Below are 19,392 nucleotides of genomic sequence, written 5' to 3'. Positions count from 1 at the left end.
AGTACAGCAAAGGATGCACAGGACATGCCATCCTCTATCCCAGAACCCCTGCCACTCCTTTCCACCTCCCAATCCTTTAACCTAAGCAGGAAGACCGTACTGGGAAAATATATACACTTCCTATATCCACATAAAAATGCTAACTTTGGTCGTCTTTTTATTCCTTCAAGTATTTCTGCAACAGCACAGTAACATTTAGTCCTGAAAGTCTGCTAAATATAATACAGTAATCAAGGTTTATAGAATACTTCATACCTTAAGCTTAGCTACCCATTGCTTCAAAACATTGCTACGAAACAGAAACAATGACTGGCAGCCTAAATTTGCTGTCAGGAAATATGATAACACTGCCCTCCTTTCCTGTCTTTCCTGCAACATGATCAACAGGTGTTCTTTTAATGATGGATGCTTCCCTCACATCTCCTCACAGGTTGTCTCATACACAGACTCAAATGTTAGCAAACATTGGTTTGAAATTAAACTTACGTAAGTTATCTACATATCCCCAGTAATTCATGGAAGCTAATTTCATAGGCTGTACAAATGGCTGTCTCAGGCCAGATGAGGACATTGAACAGAGCAGACAAATAGTGGCATGGGTCCTGACCATCCCTCAAGATGAATTTGTGGTTCCTGGAGACAGAGGTCTCTTTTTTTCTCCCATGTCCACCTGAATCACTGTGCAATTCTGCTGGTTTTGATGTGCTTTATGACAAATATGTATTATGAATTTTAGAAAAATACTTACAGTCTGGCAATACCATAATTCATCTTAATCCTACTACTGGTTACAGTTCTCAGGCTTGTTTTCAACCCCTTAAGATTTCAGTGGAGGGGAACAACTCATCTGAATCATGCCAGAGGAGCTTAAAGGTCACACAACAACTGTTGGCATATACTCCTGTTTTCTGGAATGGATGTCAGGGGTCACAGCTGACATACCAACATTTGATTTTATGCACTGAGAATACAGGGTGGAGAGAGGCAACTAATTGTTCTTGGGCTATACAATGATGCTTGATGCATATTCTTTTCATTAAACACTACATGCATACTCATAGGCTCTTTTCCACCACATGGTTCTGATTTTGAATTATTAAAACTTCTACTACAAATGATACTTTTTTTTATTTTCTTCTATTGTAGCATGTATCTTACTACCTGTAAGCAAATAAGTAACGACAAAAGGCGAGAGACAAAAAAAGTGTTAGATAATTCAAGAAGCATAGGAAACTTCTAAAAAAAATATAAACAAGTTTGATTTGCCCCATATTGGACATACATGGCCAGCATGCTTATCTATTTTTTTTGTAAACAGGTAACAAAGTAAAACATTATTTTTGTCCTACTCTTAGAGAAAAATCAACCTCAAGAGCAATGTGCTACAAAGGGGAAGGGAAACCGTGGGGCGAGAAGAGAAGGGAGGAGCAGGTCGGGACACAGGGACTAAGAATGACTTTGAGGGAGAAAGAAACTAAGAGAGCAAACATCTGCAAAGCAAAACCAAAGCAAAATAGTACTTACTGATGAATAGCTTGCAAGAATTTGCGTTGATGTTTCCTTACTTTCGCATGGTCTATCTTTTTAACCAGCTTTGTGTTTTTATAAATTAACCATGTTTCCCTGAGTACGTTGGCCGCTGCATTTTTCACCTGTTTAATAAAAGAAAAACACCAGGCTGACAAAAGTAGCATTATGTCATGTTCTCTCTTTTCTTGCACAAATTAAAGCACTTAAGCTCCTGCCTAACTGTGGAAGTTGGTCTATCGAGAAGCTGTAGCACTGAGGACAGAAAGCATTAATGGGACCAAGGGGATGGCTGAGCAATTTCCATTATTTATAAACATGCTATTGGAACCATCTATCTTTGCATTGGGGAATAAATTGTCCCTCTTTAAAGAGTTAGCATTGTTTGGTGTTTAGGGCAATATAAATTAAAGTGAGGAAATACTCATGTATTATCTGTATGGTAATTAACTAAACATATTTAATAGGATCATAACATTTCTTTCTTGTTCAATGGTAAGTACCTCTTGAGTCTCTCAGCAATTTAATAGTCTTTTAAATTTCCAGAGCTGCTTCAACATTTTTTGTGTGTTTACTTTTTAATTCTTGTTTCTTTTTTACCATTCTCTGAGGATAAGGAAAAATATCTTGTCAATTAATGTGGCCAGTGTTCTGTTTCGTAAGTGTTTTGAACTTTATTTAAAATAAGCCTTTCTATAAAATGTTAAGGGTAAGAGTACCTACAGTTCCTTCTTAGGCCCTCTAAAATTTTCAAGAATGCTTGAAAACAACAAAGAATTTCAATGCAATGTTGATTAATGACAGAATCACTAGGTTATTTGCAAAGGAAAACTGTCATTATTTTTGTTTATTTTCTCTCCCTGGAACTTTATACATGACAGTCACTGCAGTGTCAGAGCCAAGTCAATGACTAGGTTAAGGCATTGCAGGAATGCCATGCAGCAGCTCTTCCCAGATAAGAGTTCCCCGCCTTGTAGCTGTAGAAGTGATGGAGAACCTTGGTCCTGACTTCAGTGGAAGCACAATCACATTTGAGGGATGTCCTCACTATCTCTACCTAGGCCATGCATTTCCATAAAGTAGGGATATCTTCAGGCTATGAGGAAACCTCTCCAGTATCTGTGTAACTGATTAGTGATCTGACGTGCATCTCAGACTTGTTTGCTTGGTTTGATTTTCATATGCTTTGAGTTTCATGAGTTTAAAGCTGCCAAAACACCACTTGGATACAGTATTAGACTGATACTTAGATTTATAGAAAGAATAATTGAATAAAATAAACTTTAAAAGGCACAAAAGAAGACCAGATTCAAAATCTGGCCAGTCTTTACAAAACCTTTTTTTCCTCCTGAAAGACATCTTGACTTTGCTGTCAGATTACACAAGAAAAGTGCCTGTGTTAGGAAGGGACAAATTGTTGTCTGTGGTCTAGTATTAACAAGACCTTCACTAGGTCTATAAGACTATAATAGGAGTCTAGATCAACAAGCTCATATGGACATCTCAAGTCAAGCACCCTTTATACCTATGTAAGAACTGCCTTCCCTCTCATGCTTAGTCTTCCCCCCCGATGACTGCTTAGGGAAGACAGAGGCTGTTAGAGGTGACCAGCATGGAAACGAGGGAGCCAGCACAACCAGAGCGGTGTGCTGAGGTGTCCTGGAAACACCGAGTGCACAGACACGACACGGCTCTCCATAGCAGAGGACCTGTCATAGAGCAGCGCTGCACCACTGCATGGAGCTGTGCTGAGGCTCCCAACCTCCCTCTTGTCTGAAGCAGAGCCGTGGTTTCCAGCTCAGGCATTGACATCCCTCTCCACCCATCAGTAACGATGAGCTCCGCTGAGTTCCTGTTGTGAGTGTAAGGACCTTCCTCTCCTTATTGGCTCTTCTCAATAACAAAGATTAAACAACTTGAGAGTAGCTCCTAGTCAGTTTCTTGTTCTCTCAACACTGACCTGTCTTATTTCAATAAAGGAATTCTGTTCCCTTGCTTGCTGTATTCTTTCATCTTCCAAGGTGTTACTGTAATTTAAATTTTATTTCATACGCAAAAGTTTGGGGTCTTTTTCTGAATTCTAATGATTTCTAGAGGGTGTTTGTAAAATAATCTCCTCAAAATATTATTATCTACAAACATCTTTCAAGCCGCTTCAGTCCTGTGCACCACTAAGTCAACTCTGTGTTGAGTACACCGAGCAATTGGAATGACTGTCTCAATCACGAACTGTGACTATGTCTTCTCTCAAGAATGTTCTTTATAGTTTGAAATACTTGTACATATCAGTCATTTCACCTATTTTAGCTACAAAAATTTTAAATATTCTTCTCATATGCTGCATGACAGTGTTTTAATTTAACATAGTAGTCTATAGTTTCACAGCATTTAACTGTTGGTTATACCAATTATCTTCCAGCTGCAAGGAATCTCTACAGATGGATATTCAAATCCTCAAGATCTGCTGAGAACTTGCAGTTGCCCTCAATCCAGAGAAAAGCTCAAGGCATTCGATTCCTCCTCCTTGCAAAAAACCACCCCTGAAAAAGTTCAGTTGGAGAACGGAGCAGGAGACTATTTAAAACAAATGCAGAAATAAATTAACACACATTTCCTTTTCAGTTGTGAATATAAATTGTGACTTACTCTTTTAGTTAGCTGGGTGTCCATCATGAAATTATGCACATGTTTTTCAGCTTTGGTAAGTTCTAACTTCCTTGCCACCACGGCTACCACCAGTGCAGTGCACCCAGCACCCTGAAAACAATAAAACAAACCCCCAAGGTGTTACTACTGCATTTCGCAGAGATTTTAGTGGAAGTTTCTCCTTTGCTGTAGAAGTATGGCAGGCATCAGGTGATTCATTCCTGGTAAATACAGTGAACATGCTACAGCTATTTCAGTTCAGAGTAATATGAAAAGTCAGTAATTACAGTCTGGTAAACTGTCAAGGCATCAAAATAATTAGTGAGCAGCATCATTTAAAAGTTCTACTTTTTTTCCCGCAGGGGTTGAAGATTTGAACACATCCCATTTCTAGTGCATGAACAAAGAGGGTGATTGAAGTAACTTTTAAAACCCAGAATATTAGTAAATAAATGCAGAATACCCTGTTCTTAACAATTGTCTCAAGGTTACAGCACTTGCTAAAGAGGAAATAAAATAGTGTTTAGCATAGAAAAAACAAACGTTTCTTAGGATTTTCTGTAGGGCCTAAAAATAATAATAAATACAGTCTGTAATCAGTTTAGTATGCTTCCCTGTTGCTCTCTGAGTCCTTCAACGATCTTTTCCTACAGTACTTCTGCTTATCTCATTACTATTTAAAATAGCACACATACTCAAGACCATTTCTTCAAAACTTCAATGCAGAAAATATCAGTGTTCTAATTTTGCTGTGTATATGAATGCATATGCATATATATACATGGACATGCGTGTTCACAGCAGGCCAAAGCCTGTAGGTGCCTGTCCCTTTGAAAGGAAGGACAGTGCCTTTATCAGCATCACAAATTTACATGTCTGCTCTCTGGGGGAGGGACGAAAGGAAAGGAGGCTAAAATGAGCCAGGTAATGAGAACCACCATGTATTTACACATCTAGAGGTATAATTTACTTTACACTATTAATAAATTCTGCTGCCTTAGTCTTTTTTTTTATTATTATTATTATTAAAACAAATCTTTTCAGGTTCTTTTTTAAAACCACATTAAATATACTGTACTGTGTTTAACTTGCAGGTTCAATCCACTGCAGTTGTTATTCCACCTGTGTTAGGTACTCTCCAGTGTAAAGAAATCTCTTGTTGCATATTGAAGCTTACCACATTTTAATTCACAGAGCTTTCTTCCACTATTTCTGTATTTCTCCCATTAATTTACTCTAGTTCCCCACCTCTATAGATGCCTTACTCTCTCCAGAAAATACAGAAGAAAAATCTGAATATAGCTTCCAAAATAAACACATAGTAAATTAACTCATTGGAAACTGATTCACATAGGGTTATCAAAAAAATGAATCTGCTCTCTCTGCTTTCTTACTGAGGCACCCAACCAGTTTTGTGAAAGTCTCCAATTTATTAAGTCTCCATTCCTCTGGTAGATTGTTCAAGACATCCATCTGCTCCATCACAAACACCAAATTCTCTGCAATTAGTTCTCACCTATCAAAGCTTATACCCCCAACAGCTCTCAACAACCCCAGCAGCAATTTTGCTGCTTCTCTCCTGTCCTCAACACTAAGCCTTGTAGCCATGCCATTCTTCCTCACTCTGTTCTCCAACCCTGTATAGATAGAATTTCATGGAAATTTACTCAAAGTCTTGCACTCTCCTTGAGTTGAGTCAAATTGTGGCCATAAGTTCCTTTGCTTCTCCAGATCCCACTAAGAGTTAAAAAGGAAGAAGACAGCCAATGTAGCTTAGGGCTGAGCACTTCAGAAATGCACCGAGCCTTCTGAAAACAGAACTGGGGAGGAGATGCTTTACCATATACCCTACCTCCGCAGAACACAGGCAGCTCTCCTTCGGTCTCCTTCCTGTGAAGAAGGGCAGGAGGGAAGTGCTAATATGCAGAATACCTCTGTGGGCAAATAAATACATAAACTACCCCATACAATAGCAAGAAGATGAAGAGAAAGGCAGACATCTTTTGTCCCAATATGCAAGGATAACCAGGGCCAGATGCTGATTTAATGATATAACTTGAGTTCTGCCTGCTTAGAGCAAGAATGCTAAAAGGGAATAAGATTATTAATGCAGACACCACTGGCAAAGGAGCAAAAAACAGCTGTTGATGCCAAGTTACCAGGGGAGTGAAATATTAGATCCCCTTTCCTTAGCCCCACCCCCCGAGCCCATAAAAAGCCTAGAGGAATGGTGACAGGCAAAAGAAATTTGAATAATTTGAATTTTTTCCAGCCTTTGAGACTAACTCTCGTGCTTTTTCAGAGTGGCATAGCAGTTATAAGGGTCAAACGCTGTTAAAAAAATAGTGGCTTTGTATCTCACATGAAAGACACTGCCTGCAGCAGCAGAATATTATCACTGGCAAGCTCTGATAACCACCTTTATGGTGTATATGCACTGCTGCCTTCCTTATATCTAGAATAGTTTACTGCAAAGGCAAGGTATTCTAGACTCAGGTTACCCCCCTTGGCTTTGTGGGATCTCAGGGTACTAAAATGAGCTCTTTTAGCATTTCTGCAAAAGAAGGAAGTATTATATTATCTGCACCTTTGCAGTACCTTGAAGGAAAACAAATTACACTCATTCTTTACACAACTAACAGCTTAAAGGAATAAGATTGAAATTCCACTTAAAGTACATGATGCTAATTAATGTTTTATGTTACAGTGCTATGCATTATTATATGAGTCCCCTAAAGTTCTCAGCATCCTCAGAGATACTAATAAAGTGAGAATTAATCCGAATTGGAGAAATGAAATAGAACCAATACACTTAATTTTAAATAACAGCATAATAAGAATCAGACTTACCATGTTTTTGAATATTTTGATTCACATGAAAATTAGTAATATGTGTTCAATGAATTCATGCTTATATGCTCAGGATTTTTTCTTATATCAATTAAATAATGCAGCAGCTACTTTTTTATTAAAATGACTTAGGCTAAGTAACAACACCACAGTAATTATTTCAATTGCAGGAAGGGACCTTTTGAGAATAAAATTCTCAAAAGTCTTATTAGATTACAGCATTTTATAACTTCAAATATCATTCTTTTCATATTGTTTTGAAGTTAATAATAAACTAAATCACTGCTGCAAGTTCTTGCTTAACTTTCAGAATAATTATGTATCATACAAAGAAAATGAAAAAGGTATGAACGTATATATTTTCAAGAATCAAGGCAGTAAGTAATTCTATATGGAATTTGCACTCCTCAGTCAGCCCACTGTCTACCTCCTGCATTACAGAGTTATTGTAGTTTATTTTGGCTTGGTAAGCAGCCTGATTTTAAGGGCACTTAGGACTTCTAGTATGTCAAAATCTGAGTAAAAAGAGAATGAATATTCGTAATGTCCACTCAGCTCATCAGTCCACTGTAGCATTAGTTAAAGATATGTACATCTGCATAAGTAAAGAAAGCCACCAACTTCTACCCCATTGAACAGTCCACTCAAGTTGTGGCTAAAGTAAAAGATGAAAAAGCAAGTTTTGGATTACAAAGAATTAAAATACATAAGTTTGGACTAGTTAGCAAATGTTCATACCTATGTACATCAGAACTGGAAGGTCTGACTCAACTTCACATGGAAGGGTAAAAATGGCAAAAAAAAATTAATTAATTTACATTTTCATCAATTTCAAGCAAATTTGAAAAACATATAATTCAGTGTTCATAGTTTTCAAAATTACAGTATTATATTTTCTCTGCAGAAAAGTTTTGTATGTGTTCCCATGAAATGAAGCATTAAACAGCTACAACTGTTGTGTTGACAACTTAGACACAGCTGTTAAAAAAGCTGGACAGAAATTATTACAACACACATGTTATAAGCAACTTGGGCAAACCAAAGTTAGAGTTTGAATATATTGTTCATTTTCTCCATTTAATGGAAACAGGTAATAACAGAACAGAACAGAATAATCATCCATTAATTTGATTTCCTTCAAGTGCTATATGATCAAGGATTTGCCAGCAACCACCAGTTTTAAAAGCTTATCTACCTGAATTTTTCTGTTTTACAGAAAGCTCATACAGGCTGAACAAACTGATCTACTGAACCAGGAGAAGCCCTTAAAGATTACATATTTAAAAATTGGCTTCTCTAAAATGACAAGACCAGGACTCCACTGATGAGCTGAGCAATGCCTATTTTGTCTTTGCAAGGATCTGAAAATGAAGCACAGGAACCTCATCCTAAATGCACAGCATTTGTGGCTTGACAAGAAATGGTGTGTATTAGCCTCCTGGAAAAGCAAGAAGTCTGAAAACAAATATATGTCACATCCTCAGTCTTTCAGTTGGGCAAAGCAACAAACACTGGACTGCACAGTGGCATCAGATCTCTGTTGGGGATGCAAAACTTGCATTTGTGAGCAGTACAATCTTGAAGAAAAAGTTTACAGTCATTTACACGGGACACAAGTTGCCTTGACTGTCAATTTGTTTAGCTGCTGTCCTGTATGAAAACATTTTGATTTATCTGCAAACAACTTTAGGACGTTCTTCATCTCTTTAATTCTAAGCATGCTGCTCCTGTTCAGGAAAAGAATGATGCCTTAAGTTCAAATGGTTATGCAGATAAGCAATAGTGCCTGAAAGCCCTTCTTCGGTACCCTTCTTGATGTCTAAAATCCAAAGCAAGTTGCCTTGGTAGAAATAAAGTGTATGTGGGTATTTCACTCACATATATACTTAGGTACTTGGTAAACACTAGTAGGCTAATTATTTTCTCAGTTACACAAACCTAAATGATGACTGATTCTCCTTAGAAAAAGGAATGGAGGAACAGACTAAGCTGAGGGAAAAAATTAAATGTCAACAGTTGGCTTTTTGACATCAAGCCCACAGTATTTGAAAACAGCAACAGAAGAAAGGTGAAATTCCTTGTATTTTATGTTATACTTTAGGTACCGAACAAAATGCTTAAACATGCCCTTCAGGACAAAATAACTATTATTTGGTGTTCTCTTTCACTTTACCCTTAGGCATCATAAAATGCAACCTTCTGTATCTGTCCACACAGCCTTGGCACTTAGTTCTGAATTATTGCAAGCTTCCTTTCATCTGCTATAACAAAACAAATTCTACCTTTCTTAGCCATATCAGAGATTGCTGAAATGGTTATTTTCTTCACCTGTCATTTTTACCATGATACTCTGCTCTGTGTCCATCCATTCCCTTCTCTGCAGCATCACATATAGAACACTTGCCCTCAGTTGCAATATGTTATGACTCCAGGCTCTTCCACCTTGTCAGCAAGGAAGCAATGGATTTGACCTCTAATAAGCCCTTTCAGACAAAATCTTTTGCATCATCTCTTGACTTAGGAAAAGCTCCCTGGAAACATGTATAAAACTAATACAAAGCTTTCTTTTAAATTCCTCCCCTTCTTTTTTAGGTTATTACTTACTACTATGCCTAGCAAAACCACTGAAGGTACTTAAGACTCTGGTGTGCCAGATCAGTTTTTTGATTCCACATAATGCTTCATTGTTCCCTACTCTTTGCTATACAGAGATGGTAAATTGTTCAGGAATTTGTACTACATATTTCTACTGTCTTTATACAGCATTGGTATCGATTGGATCAGGTGTTAGAGTTCTGAAGTGCTACAGGAATATAAATAACAATAAACAAATAAATAAAGATGGTAGGTCTGTATTTACCAATTATACCATACACATCAGGATATTAGACCTGACTTTGCATTTTTTCTCCTTCAGATCCTGCTGTGGTTTACTGAGATTATGTATCAAAATGCTTATTATATATTATACCAGCTCAGATGCCTTTGGCAGTCTAATCACAGTACTCTGTCCTTCTCTTCACTGATGCAGCCCACCCCGAGCTTTCTGCTGTTATCATCAGAACCACCAGACCAAAGCTGACTAACTTCAACTTACCACAGAGAGTTTTACATTATGATAAACCATGGTATACGTAGCCATGGCAGCTAGAGGGAAAAAGCTGGTGTTGCTTGAACTATCCGATGATGTTGAGGCTATGAAGTTTGGATCAAGACCATGCCTTTCCCACAGCTCACGAGTGCTGACGGTTCACGCTGGTGCAAAACACAGTGATTGCAAAACTGCAGGATTCTGGCTTCCATGAAGTCTAGCATTGACATCCAAGAGTTTTCAGCAACAACCAATGAGGGGTGCTTGCAGCTCTTCAGCTGAAGGGTTATCTAAGGGAAGGAATGGTTACCACTGGCTGCTAACCCGCATTGAAAACAGCATTTGGGCAGCAGAGGAAACCTGTACTCCTCCTAAGTAAATGCCTCCAGCATTTCCACTTGGTTCTTTCTTTGGTAAGATTCCAAGCTACTTTTACAAGACAACAATGAATTGAGCCATCTCTTTGCAACTGCCTGGAGGTCATATAAATGCCTGGAGGGTGCTATTGGTGAGAAAGGGAGCAACGCTGTGTATCAATGTCTCAGCTGAGTCTCCTGGCAGCTTTCGGTTACTGGACTGGAAGTGAAGTGTAGTCTTTAGTGCTGTAGTTGTCATAAAAATGTCCTGCTATACTTGCCTGTAGCTGAAAGAAGGCAGCTGCCACATTTCTTGCTCATTTGCCTTGGGATCCACTGAGGGAGAGAGAAGGTCCGCTTTGCAGACATATGGTTCTGGTGGGAAATTTAGCTCTGCACCAGAAAAGGCGCAACATTCCTCCTGCTGCTCTGCATAAAATGAAAATCCTGTAAGAATTTAAACAGGTATTCTGTTCATCTGGCTCTCTAAAGTTGGACTTACAGGACCACCAAGGGAGAGGAAAAAAATGTAAAAAAAAAATAATTTTGCTTGAAGTAAAAAAAAAAATCTCCAAAACAAGCAACGCAAAAGTTGAGGGAGGAATTCATCCACAAGACAGACAGAGGCTAGGGAAATGGTGTTGTATAAATGTGGTTTTGCATTCATCACTGTTTACTGGGAGACATGTGTAACCTTGCAACACTGAAACAGAATAGAATAAGTAATAGGACAACAACTATGCCATCTCAGCCAAAAGGTGACCTAAAATAGTTCTGCATTATTTATACTTTCATATATTCAATATTTGCCTGGCTACTATTGTCTTCAGTGGAGTCTGCCTGCACTGCTAGAATTCTATTGAAACATTTAAACTTCTAAACTAGACAACAGCAGATGAGCAGGTTCCTTTACTTCTAATTACTCTGAATGGTTTTTAGAATGTTGCAAAAATAAAAACTGTGAAGAGCATTAGTGGTCATATACAAATATGAAATTTATTTAATACTCTCAGACAGGAATGGGTAGTCGTAGCAGGGGTAAAGTAAACTCCTTCTCTTGAGAAATGCAAGCTGGGTACTGGGAAAGGCTTTTGAGACAGCACAGAAAATTATGATTTATAATATGAACACAATCTCTCTTCTGCAGGGGAACCTATAAATGATAGTAGTGTTAAGACAGAGAAGCGAAAGAACTGAATGCACCCTGGTGGATGGGCTCCTGAGAAACCTTCAATGGTGGCAACAGCTACAAGCCCTCGGGAGATCAAGACAGTTTCTGGCGATGTGCAAAAAACCTTTTTGCTGAGCAAGATGGTGAAATCTAATTTCACTAAACAAGCAGGCTGATCAGGCTACAACGCCGATGGGAAACATAACTTTAATAATTCAGGATGACGGCTACCGATGATGTTCTTGTCCAACACCTGTGTTGTAAATACAAAAGCTCCATGAGAATACCTGTAAGAATATATTTAAATTGCTGTATTAAAACTGATGTTATTGCAGACGAAACCAAACCAAATTACATTTTTTTCAAAACAAAGCAGGAGTTTTGCTGTAATGGTTGTCAGCTCCAGTCGTACCTATGTAAACAAAGACATCATGGGACAATTGCTGTTCGTTCCAGCCAGTAACTGACTGCCTTTCAATTTGCTGAAATGAATCTGCAACTCCTAGCTAGACCTAAGTGGGAAGCAGTTCCCCTGTCCTCTGACACTTCAAAAACTTCCCTGCTTTACTGGTACAAACTGGAGACCTTCTGAGGGAGGTTTTTTCCTTAACTTACACTTTCCAGAAAGTAGAGCTTCTGCCATCCTCTCCCATTTCAGATTACTGACCTTACCACCACTGCTTCAAGGATCACTCTCTGGGGCTTCTCAACTCAATTTTGATGATTTATTCTTCTTTACTTAATTTGAAAATTTCACACCAAAAAGCTATAGCCATAAAATAATCCCAAACTATGTTTGTTCCTTTAAAAAGTTTCCATTTTGGCACTCTGTTGTGCTGGAACAACCATAGCAGACAAGTTGAAGAACTCCTGAGCAGCCCAACTTTCAGTAGCTTCCACCCAAATAATTCAAGCACCATTAACTGTCTTCTCCACATTACATTTCTGCTTGACACACTGTCTAGTTTGGTTGCATTATGTTAGAAGAACAACCTGTTCTGAATCCTGACATCACTTAAATTTATAATTGAATTGTCAGAACCAACTGAATTAAATTCTACCATATATCTGAGACAAGGACACAAGATGCTACCTATTTGCATTAAAAACTTCATATCTTTCTGTACTCTCAGGGAAGTAAATATCTGAGCTCTGTTCTAGATTTTGGAAATTCCTCTAGTAGGCTTTTCAGCCACAAAACTATTCACCACATTGCTCTGATCTTTTACTACCAGATTCAAGAAATGATAAAAATATTACAGATTCTTGATCAATGTAAAGGTAAAGGTAATCAATTTAAGGTGATCAATTTAAAGGTAAACCTTTAAATAGCAATAGAATCTATTATTCTTTTACTGTCATTACAGAAAATTGAGTTGCTTCTATCAGTTCAACCATCTACCCACAAAGCAGAATACTGGTTTTAATCATACCTTTTTGGCTCTCTGAGTGTAACTCAAAATACATTCCTGTGTTTCATAAACAATTATTTGTTTCTGCAACTCATTACAGAATTAAACAACGTAAACAAAAGTTTTCTGTTGTGCTTTAGGCTGAATCGCCAATGACCAGCAACAGATGCTCTCCCCTCACCTCTGGTTTCAAGGAGAGGAGGAAGGATAAAGAGATTTACAGTTTTAGAATGAACTAAACTACTGTAATGAAATATTAATATTAAAATAAAAAATAAATAGTATATATGAAACCTTATCAAGCTCCCAGGATGATGTCACCATCAGGCACTGGGGAAGTTCCAGACTGGACTCGGTGACAGATGGGAACTGGATTCTAAATCTGGAGTCAAGAATGCTCGGATCAAAGGCAGATGAACAGACAAGGTCCTCCTCGGATGTTGGCCTTTGAAGAAAGCAACATTAAAAACTTCATATCTTTCTGTACTCTCAGGGAAGTAAATATCTGAGCTCTGTTCTAGATTTTGGAAATTCCTCTAGTAGGCTTTTCAGCCACAAAACTATTCACCACATTGCTCTGATCTTTTACTACCAGATTCAAGAAATGATAAAAATATTACAGATTCTTGATCAATGTAAAGGTAAAGGTAATCAATTTAAGGTGATCAATTTAAAGGTAAACCTTTAAATAGCAATAGAATCTATTATTCTTTTACTGTCATTACAGAAAATTGAGTTGCTTCTATCAGTTCAACCATCTACCCACAAAGCAGAATACTGGTTTTAATCATACCTTTTTGGCTCTCTGAGTGTAACTCAAAATACATTCCTGTGTTTCATAAACAATTATTTGTTTCTGCAACTCATTACAGAATTAAACAACGTAAACAAAAGTTTTCTGTTGTGCTTTAGGCTGAATCGCCAATGACCAGCAACAGATGCTCTCCCCTCACCTCTGGTTTCAAGGAGAGGAGGAAGGATAAAGAGATTTACAGTTTTAGAATGAACTAAACTACTGTAATGAAATATTAATATTAAAATAAAAAATAAATAGTATATATGAAACCTTATCAAGCTCCCAGGATGATGTCACCATCAGGCACTGGGGAAGTTCCAGACTGGACTCGGTGACAGATGGGAACTGGATTCTAAATCTGGAGTCAAGAATGCTCGGATCAAAGGCAGATGAACAGACAAGGTCCTCCTCGGATGTTGGCCTTTGAAGAAAGCAACTGACCCTTTGATCCCTCAACTTTTATACTGAGTGTGGGGCAGATGGGTTGGAATACCCTGCTGGTCCAGTTTGGGTGACCTGTCCTGTCCGCTCCGCCTTGCAGGTGGGACCCCTCTACACTTTTCCATTTCCAAGCCTCCAGATTACAGATTCTTGATCAATGTAAAGGTAAAGGTAATCAATTTAAGGTGATCAATTTAAAGGTAAACCTTTAAATAGCAATAGAATCTATTATTCTTTTACTGTCATTACAGAAAATTGAGTTGCTTCTATCAGTTCAACCATCTACCCACAAAGCAGAATACTGGTTTTAATCATACCTTTTTGGCTCTCTGAGTGTAACTCAAAATACATTCCTGTGTTTCATAAACAATTATTTGTTTCTGCAACTCATTACAGAATTAAACAACGTAAACAAAAGTTTTCTGTTGTGCTTTAGGCTGAATCGCCAATGACCAGCAACAGATGCTCTCCCCTCACCTCTGGTTTCAAGGAGAGGAGGAAGGATAAAGAGATTTACAGTTTTAGAATGAACTAAACTACTGTAATGAAATATTAATATTAAAATAAAAAATAAATAGTATATATGAAACCTTATCAAGCTCCCAGGATGATGTCACCATCAGGCACTGGGGAAGTTCCAGACTGGACTCGGTGACAGATGGGAACTGGATTCTAAATCTGGAGTCAAGAATGCTCGGATCAAAGGCAGATGAACAGACAAGGTCCTCCTCGGATGTTGGCCTTTGAAGAAAGCAACTGACCCTTTGATCCCTCAACTTTTATACTGAGTGTGGGGCAGATGGGTTGGAATACCCTGCTGGTCCAGTTTGGGTGACCTGTCCTGTCCGCTCCGCCTTGCAGGTGGGACCCCTCTACACTTTTCCATTTCCAAGCCTCCAGTGAGGCAAATAACAAAATTAGCTGACCTTGGTTGTTATGGCAATAAGTATAAGCAAGAGCCTATAAATACAAGCATACCATTCCTTGGCATCAACAATAAACACAAGTCTTATCACCCTGAGAATGAACAATTTTCTGCACATACACTGTTCATTTCAAGAGAGTTAGGAGAGGCCTAGCTAAGAAGTAAAATTACTGAACAGAAAGTTGGTTCTGTTTTACCTCAAACCAGGACATTTTCGTAAAAAGTCCCACAATGCTTTAGGCATTATTAAGCAAAATAATTTAAGACCTTCTTATACTTTATCTGTAGAAAGTTCTATAAGATAATTTTCATATTTCTTTGGTCAAATCTGATGTTTAGCTTCTTTTTCTTTTTTTCAGGAATCACCCCAGAAGATCTGCAGCCAATGTTAACTATGCAGTTAGAATCTACTTTTTTTCCTCTTTTTCTTACAATCTAGTAATTATTAAATTTCAAAGATGTTACAGTTCAGATTTTGCTATCAACAAAAACCATATGGTTAAAAACTATACCACTCCAGGTGCCACATTCCTCTTGTAGATAGTCCTCTGTATTTGTTAGCAAGTCCAGGCTGAGTCTGAGACAAAACTGTATGCACAAACACCACAAACACCTTAGATCAAGAGTCCTCTATTCTCAGAAGCATCTCATCCTTGTCACTTTTTTCATGATGCATAGGAAAGGAATTGTATTTCTTTTTAACTAAATGCAGATTTTCACAAGGTCAGTAAAAGCTGCAGCATGAGAGGCTTTAAGATCCAATCTGATTAATTTTTGATTCATGATTTAGAACTAGTAAAAACTGTACCCTTAAGGCCAGATTGTGCACATTGACTCCATTGAAACTACTCTACATAAGAATTCTTCACCTACATAAGTGGTGATCAAAACCTGTAATTAAAAGACGGTATTTAAAATATTTCCAAAAGAAATATATAATCTTGTCCATCTCTATGATGTAAATTCAAGAAAACATTCCTAATTTTATGATTCTTTCATAGGCTTAACGACGTCTCTGGAGTTCAATTCAGTAAAAGAAGGATTGAAGCTGCACTTTCAGCATTAGGGAGGCAGACGCTCTGGAATAACAGATAATTCATTTAAAGCAATCTTCATTCAAGCTATAGCCAACCACCCTGTGCATCCTGTGACAGGATTGCAACTCATCCACTTTATTGTAGCGACGTAGGTTTGCCCTACTACTTCTGCATGTTTGCCTCTTACTGCTGGCAGTTGGCTCTGCATCCTTAGCTTTGCATCATACAGTAAGTGAACTAGCTCACTACAGAACGCAGGATGCAAATGGAAAAGAGTCCTCAAACCTTGCAACAGAACCTTGTATTTGGAGTCAGAAGAATGGATTGCCACTATTTTATCTTGCCTAGATAACCTTACAAAGATCTGCAAAAATTATCCATCTCACGGTCAATAATTATGCAACTTCCCGTATCTTCTAACACTTGCCCCCTCCTTTTACTTCTACCAATTTCTACATACCTTTTTAAATTTTTAACGTCATTATACTCCTCATAAAGCAAGGAAAACTTGCAAACCACTCCAACACACTAACTACAAAAAGCCGTTAAGAAGATGGAACTTCTGCCTATATAAGCAGCTCCACTTAGCACCAATCGAGCTCAGCCTGCTGACCAGGATCTGAGCTTGGGGCTGTACTGACAATCACAGGCTGGTTTTTGTTTAAATTTTTCTAATACATTAATCAGACTTCTTTGCTGGCTTACTTTTAATGATTCTCAAAGCTTTCTTCCCTTAGGTATAATCTTCATATGTGCAAAGTTTTTCATATTTTCCAGCAGTGTGCTTTTGCACAATTCAAAAGATGTTACTTGAACCAGTGCCTCAAGATAGCAGTGGCTGCGGTTTCAATGGCCAGCACAACTTGATGCCATCAGCAGACTGCATAAAGTCTACTTCCCAGGCTGGCGCAAAGCACAGAGTTCATCCTGAGCAGCCCAATTTCCATCGCTCAGCAAGCTGTTCCTGAGGCAGAAGCGAGAGGACAGAGAGGACACCTGGGCTCTCCTTTCATTGTGGTCAAGACACTGAAGGAGCCCTCCACAGGCCACCAGTTTTGCAAAGCCAATATTAACTCTTCAGTGGTCTGTGGAACTACTTCTGTGTTCACAAGTATTTCTCTTTATTCTCCCTTTCACCCTTTTTAACAGGGACCTTATCCAAAAGCAAAAAACTCGGTGGTATTTGGTATTGATCCAACAATGTATTTGCTAATTCAGATGCTAGGAAATTATGCTTTCCCTCTTAAAATCACATACATTGGTTTATTTTATTTGTTAGATTCATTCAATAGTTATCCTGGTATATCCATCAACCACTCCTATTGAAATAAAAATCAGTAAGTCTGTTTTTTTAGGATCGTTTCTACAACAAACATTAACTGGTTACTGTACAAGTTTCAGAACAGTAGCTGGGTTTAAAGAATTATATTCAAGACCAAGACCTTTTTGGGTACTGCAGGTTAGGCTGGAAGTTAGCTCATTATTACGTTCACTTTTTCATACTTTTTATCTTTCAGGTCTTTTATTTCAAAAAAAAAAAAAAAAAAGGAAAAAAAATGGTCTGTGGAACTACTTCTGTGTTCACAAGTATTTCTCTTTATTCTCCCTTTCACCCTTTTTAACAGGGACCTTATCCAAAAGCAAAAAACTCGGTGGTATTTGGTATTGATCCAACAATGTATTTGCTAATTCAGATGCTAGGAAATTATGCTTTCCCTCTTAAAATCACATACATTGGTTTATTTTATTTGTTAGATTCATTCAATAGTTATCCTGGTATATCCATCAACCACTCCTATTGAAATAAAAATCAGTAAGTCTGTTTTTTTAGGATCGTTTCTACAACAAACATTAACTGGTTACTGTACAAGTTTCAGAACAGTAGCTGGGTTTAAAGAATTATATTCAAGACCAAGACCTTTTTGGGTACTGCAGGTTAGGCTGGAAGTTAGCTCATTATTACGTTCACTTTTTCATACTTTTTATCTTTCAGGTCTTTTATTTCAAAAAAAAAAAAAAAAAAGGAAATAAAAGAGTAATGTTGATATCTGACTTTCTCCCATTGCTTTCTCCCATATATTTTTTCTCAAAGATGATGTTTGCCAAAGCCATATTGCAGATGTCCTTAAAAATGTAATTAGGGGTCAGCTTTCAGTATTGTTTTATCTGTCATTGCACACTAGCTACCTGGCTTGTTTTTTCGTTAAGAACACTTTCTGTCCCTGGAGGTATTTATCCCATGAGATTCTGATTGGAGCCTTCATGCTTCCAAAGCAGCTGCCGAATTTTTAATCATAAAAAACATTTGAAGATATGAAGATGAGTATCATCCATATATTTTACAAGTCTAATTTTCAACAGAATCTTGTTTCATTAGTGAAAAAGAAACACTATGTGTGCAAATGGTACATATTAATCAATACTTTAGTTTTTCACCAGAGCAATAGAAACAAGTGCTATAAATAATTTTACATCTGAATTCAAATGGTGCTGTCATAAGCAAAATTACAAATACATCTTATAATTTCAGCTTCTGTGTGGTTTGTTCCCAGGCGCACAGAATAACATTTGCAATAATCTGGAATCTGCTTTTCTGATTTTATTTTTACCTTGTTTTCACCATAATAAAATCATAAGCCTACCCACAGCTATTACCAAGTAACAGTCCAGATGCTGCTGTCATTTGCACTAGCATAAATTCTATAACAGTGTGAAACCCATAGATTATTTTTACCAATACTACTATTCTCATGACAATTCTGCAGAGCTTTGAAGGTCCCAGATTTCTGCTACTGTAAGTTTTTTTCATAATGAAATACCAAAAAGTGCTGAATAATTTGAGCGAACAAAATGATCTGATAGCTGCACCTTCAGGTATTTGCTTCTTATTTATAAACAGTGCCTGTGAAGAAGGAACACTTTATAACAGGGTTCTGTCCCCATTCTGCACATCCCTGTGGCATTATATACTACTTGTCCTCCTTTTTTGCCTAATGAACTCATGACCATGTTTTATTCTCCCTGGCATCAAAATCCAGCACAGAAAGAAGAGTAAAAGCAAATACCCCAGAAGATGGCAGATTTGAGCTTAGACAACAGACTTTAAAAAACCCTTCTCAGTCATTCTGTTGCTTTCAGCC

The 19,392-nt window shown here is 37.7% G+C and overlaps 1 protein-coding gene across 2 annotated transcripts in view; it reads right to left on the bottom strand.

Moving 5' to 3' along the window:
- Positions 1–19,392, bottom strand: part of KCNN2 (potassium channel, calcium activated intermediate/small conductance subfamily N alpha, member 2) — an 89,930-nt gene that overhangs the window by 7,593 nt on the left and 62,945 nt on the right. For both annotated transcript variants that reach the window (XM_014942629.1, XM_014942618.1), the window contains 2 exons: positions 4,174–4,284; positions 1,525–1,652 (listed from right to left, as the gene is read on the bottom strand). In XM_014942629.1, the coding sequence (XP_014798115.1) occupies positions 1,525–1,652; positions 4,174–4,284 (239 nt within the window). The remainder of the gene's footprint in view (positions 1–1,524; positions 1,653–4,173; positions 4,285–19,392) is intronic.

Source organism: Calidris pugnax, unplaced genomic scaffold, assembly GCF_001431845.1.
Source record: "Calidris pugnax isolate Ruff unplaced genomic scaffold, ASM143184v1 scaffold59, whole genome shotgun sequence".
NCBI classification, from domain to species: Eukaryota; Metazoa; Chordata; class Aves; order Charadriiformes; family Scolopacidae; genus Calidris; species Calidris pugnax.
This window is presented reverse-complemented; position numbering and strand designations above follow the sequence as displayed.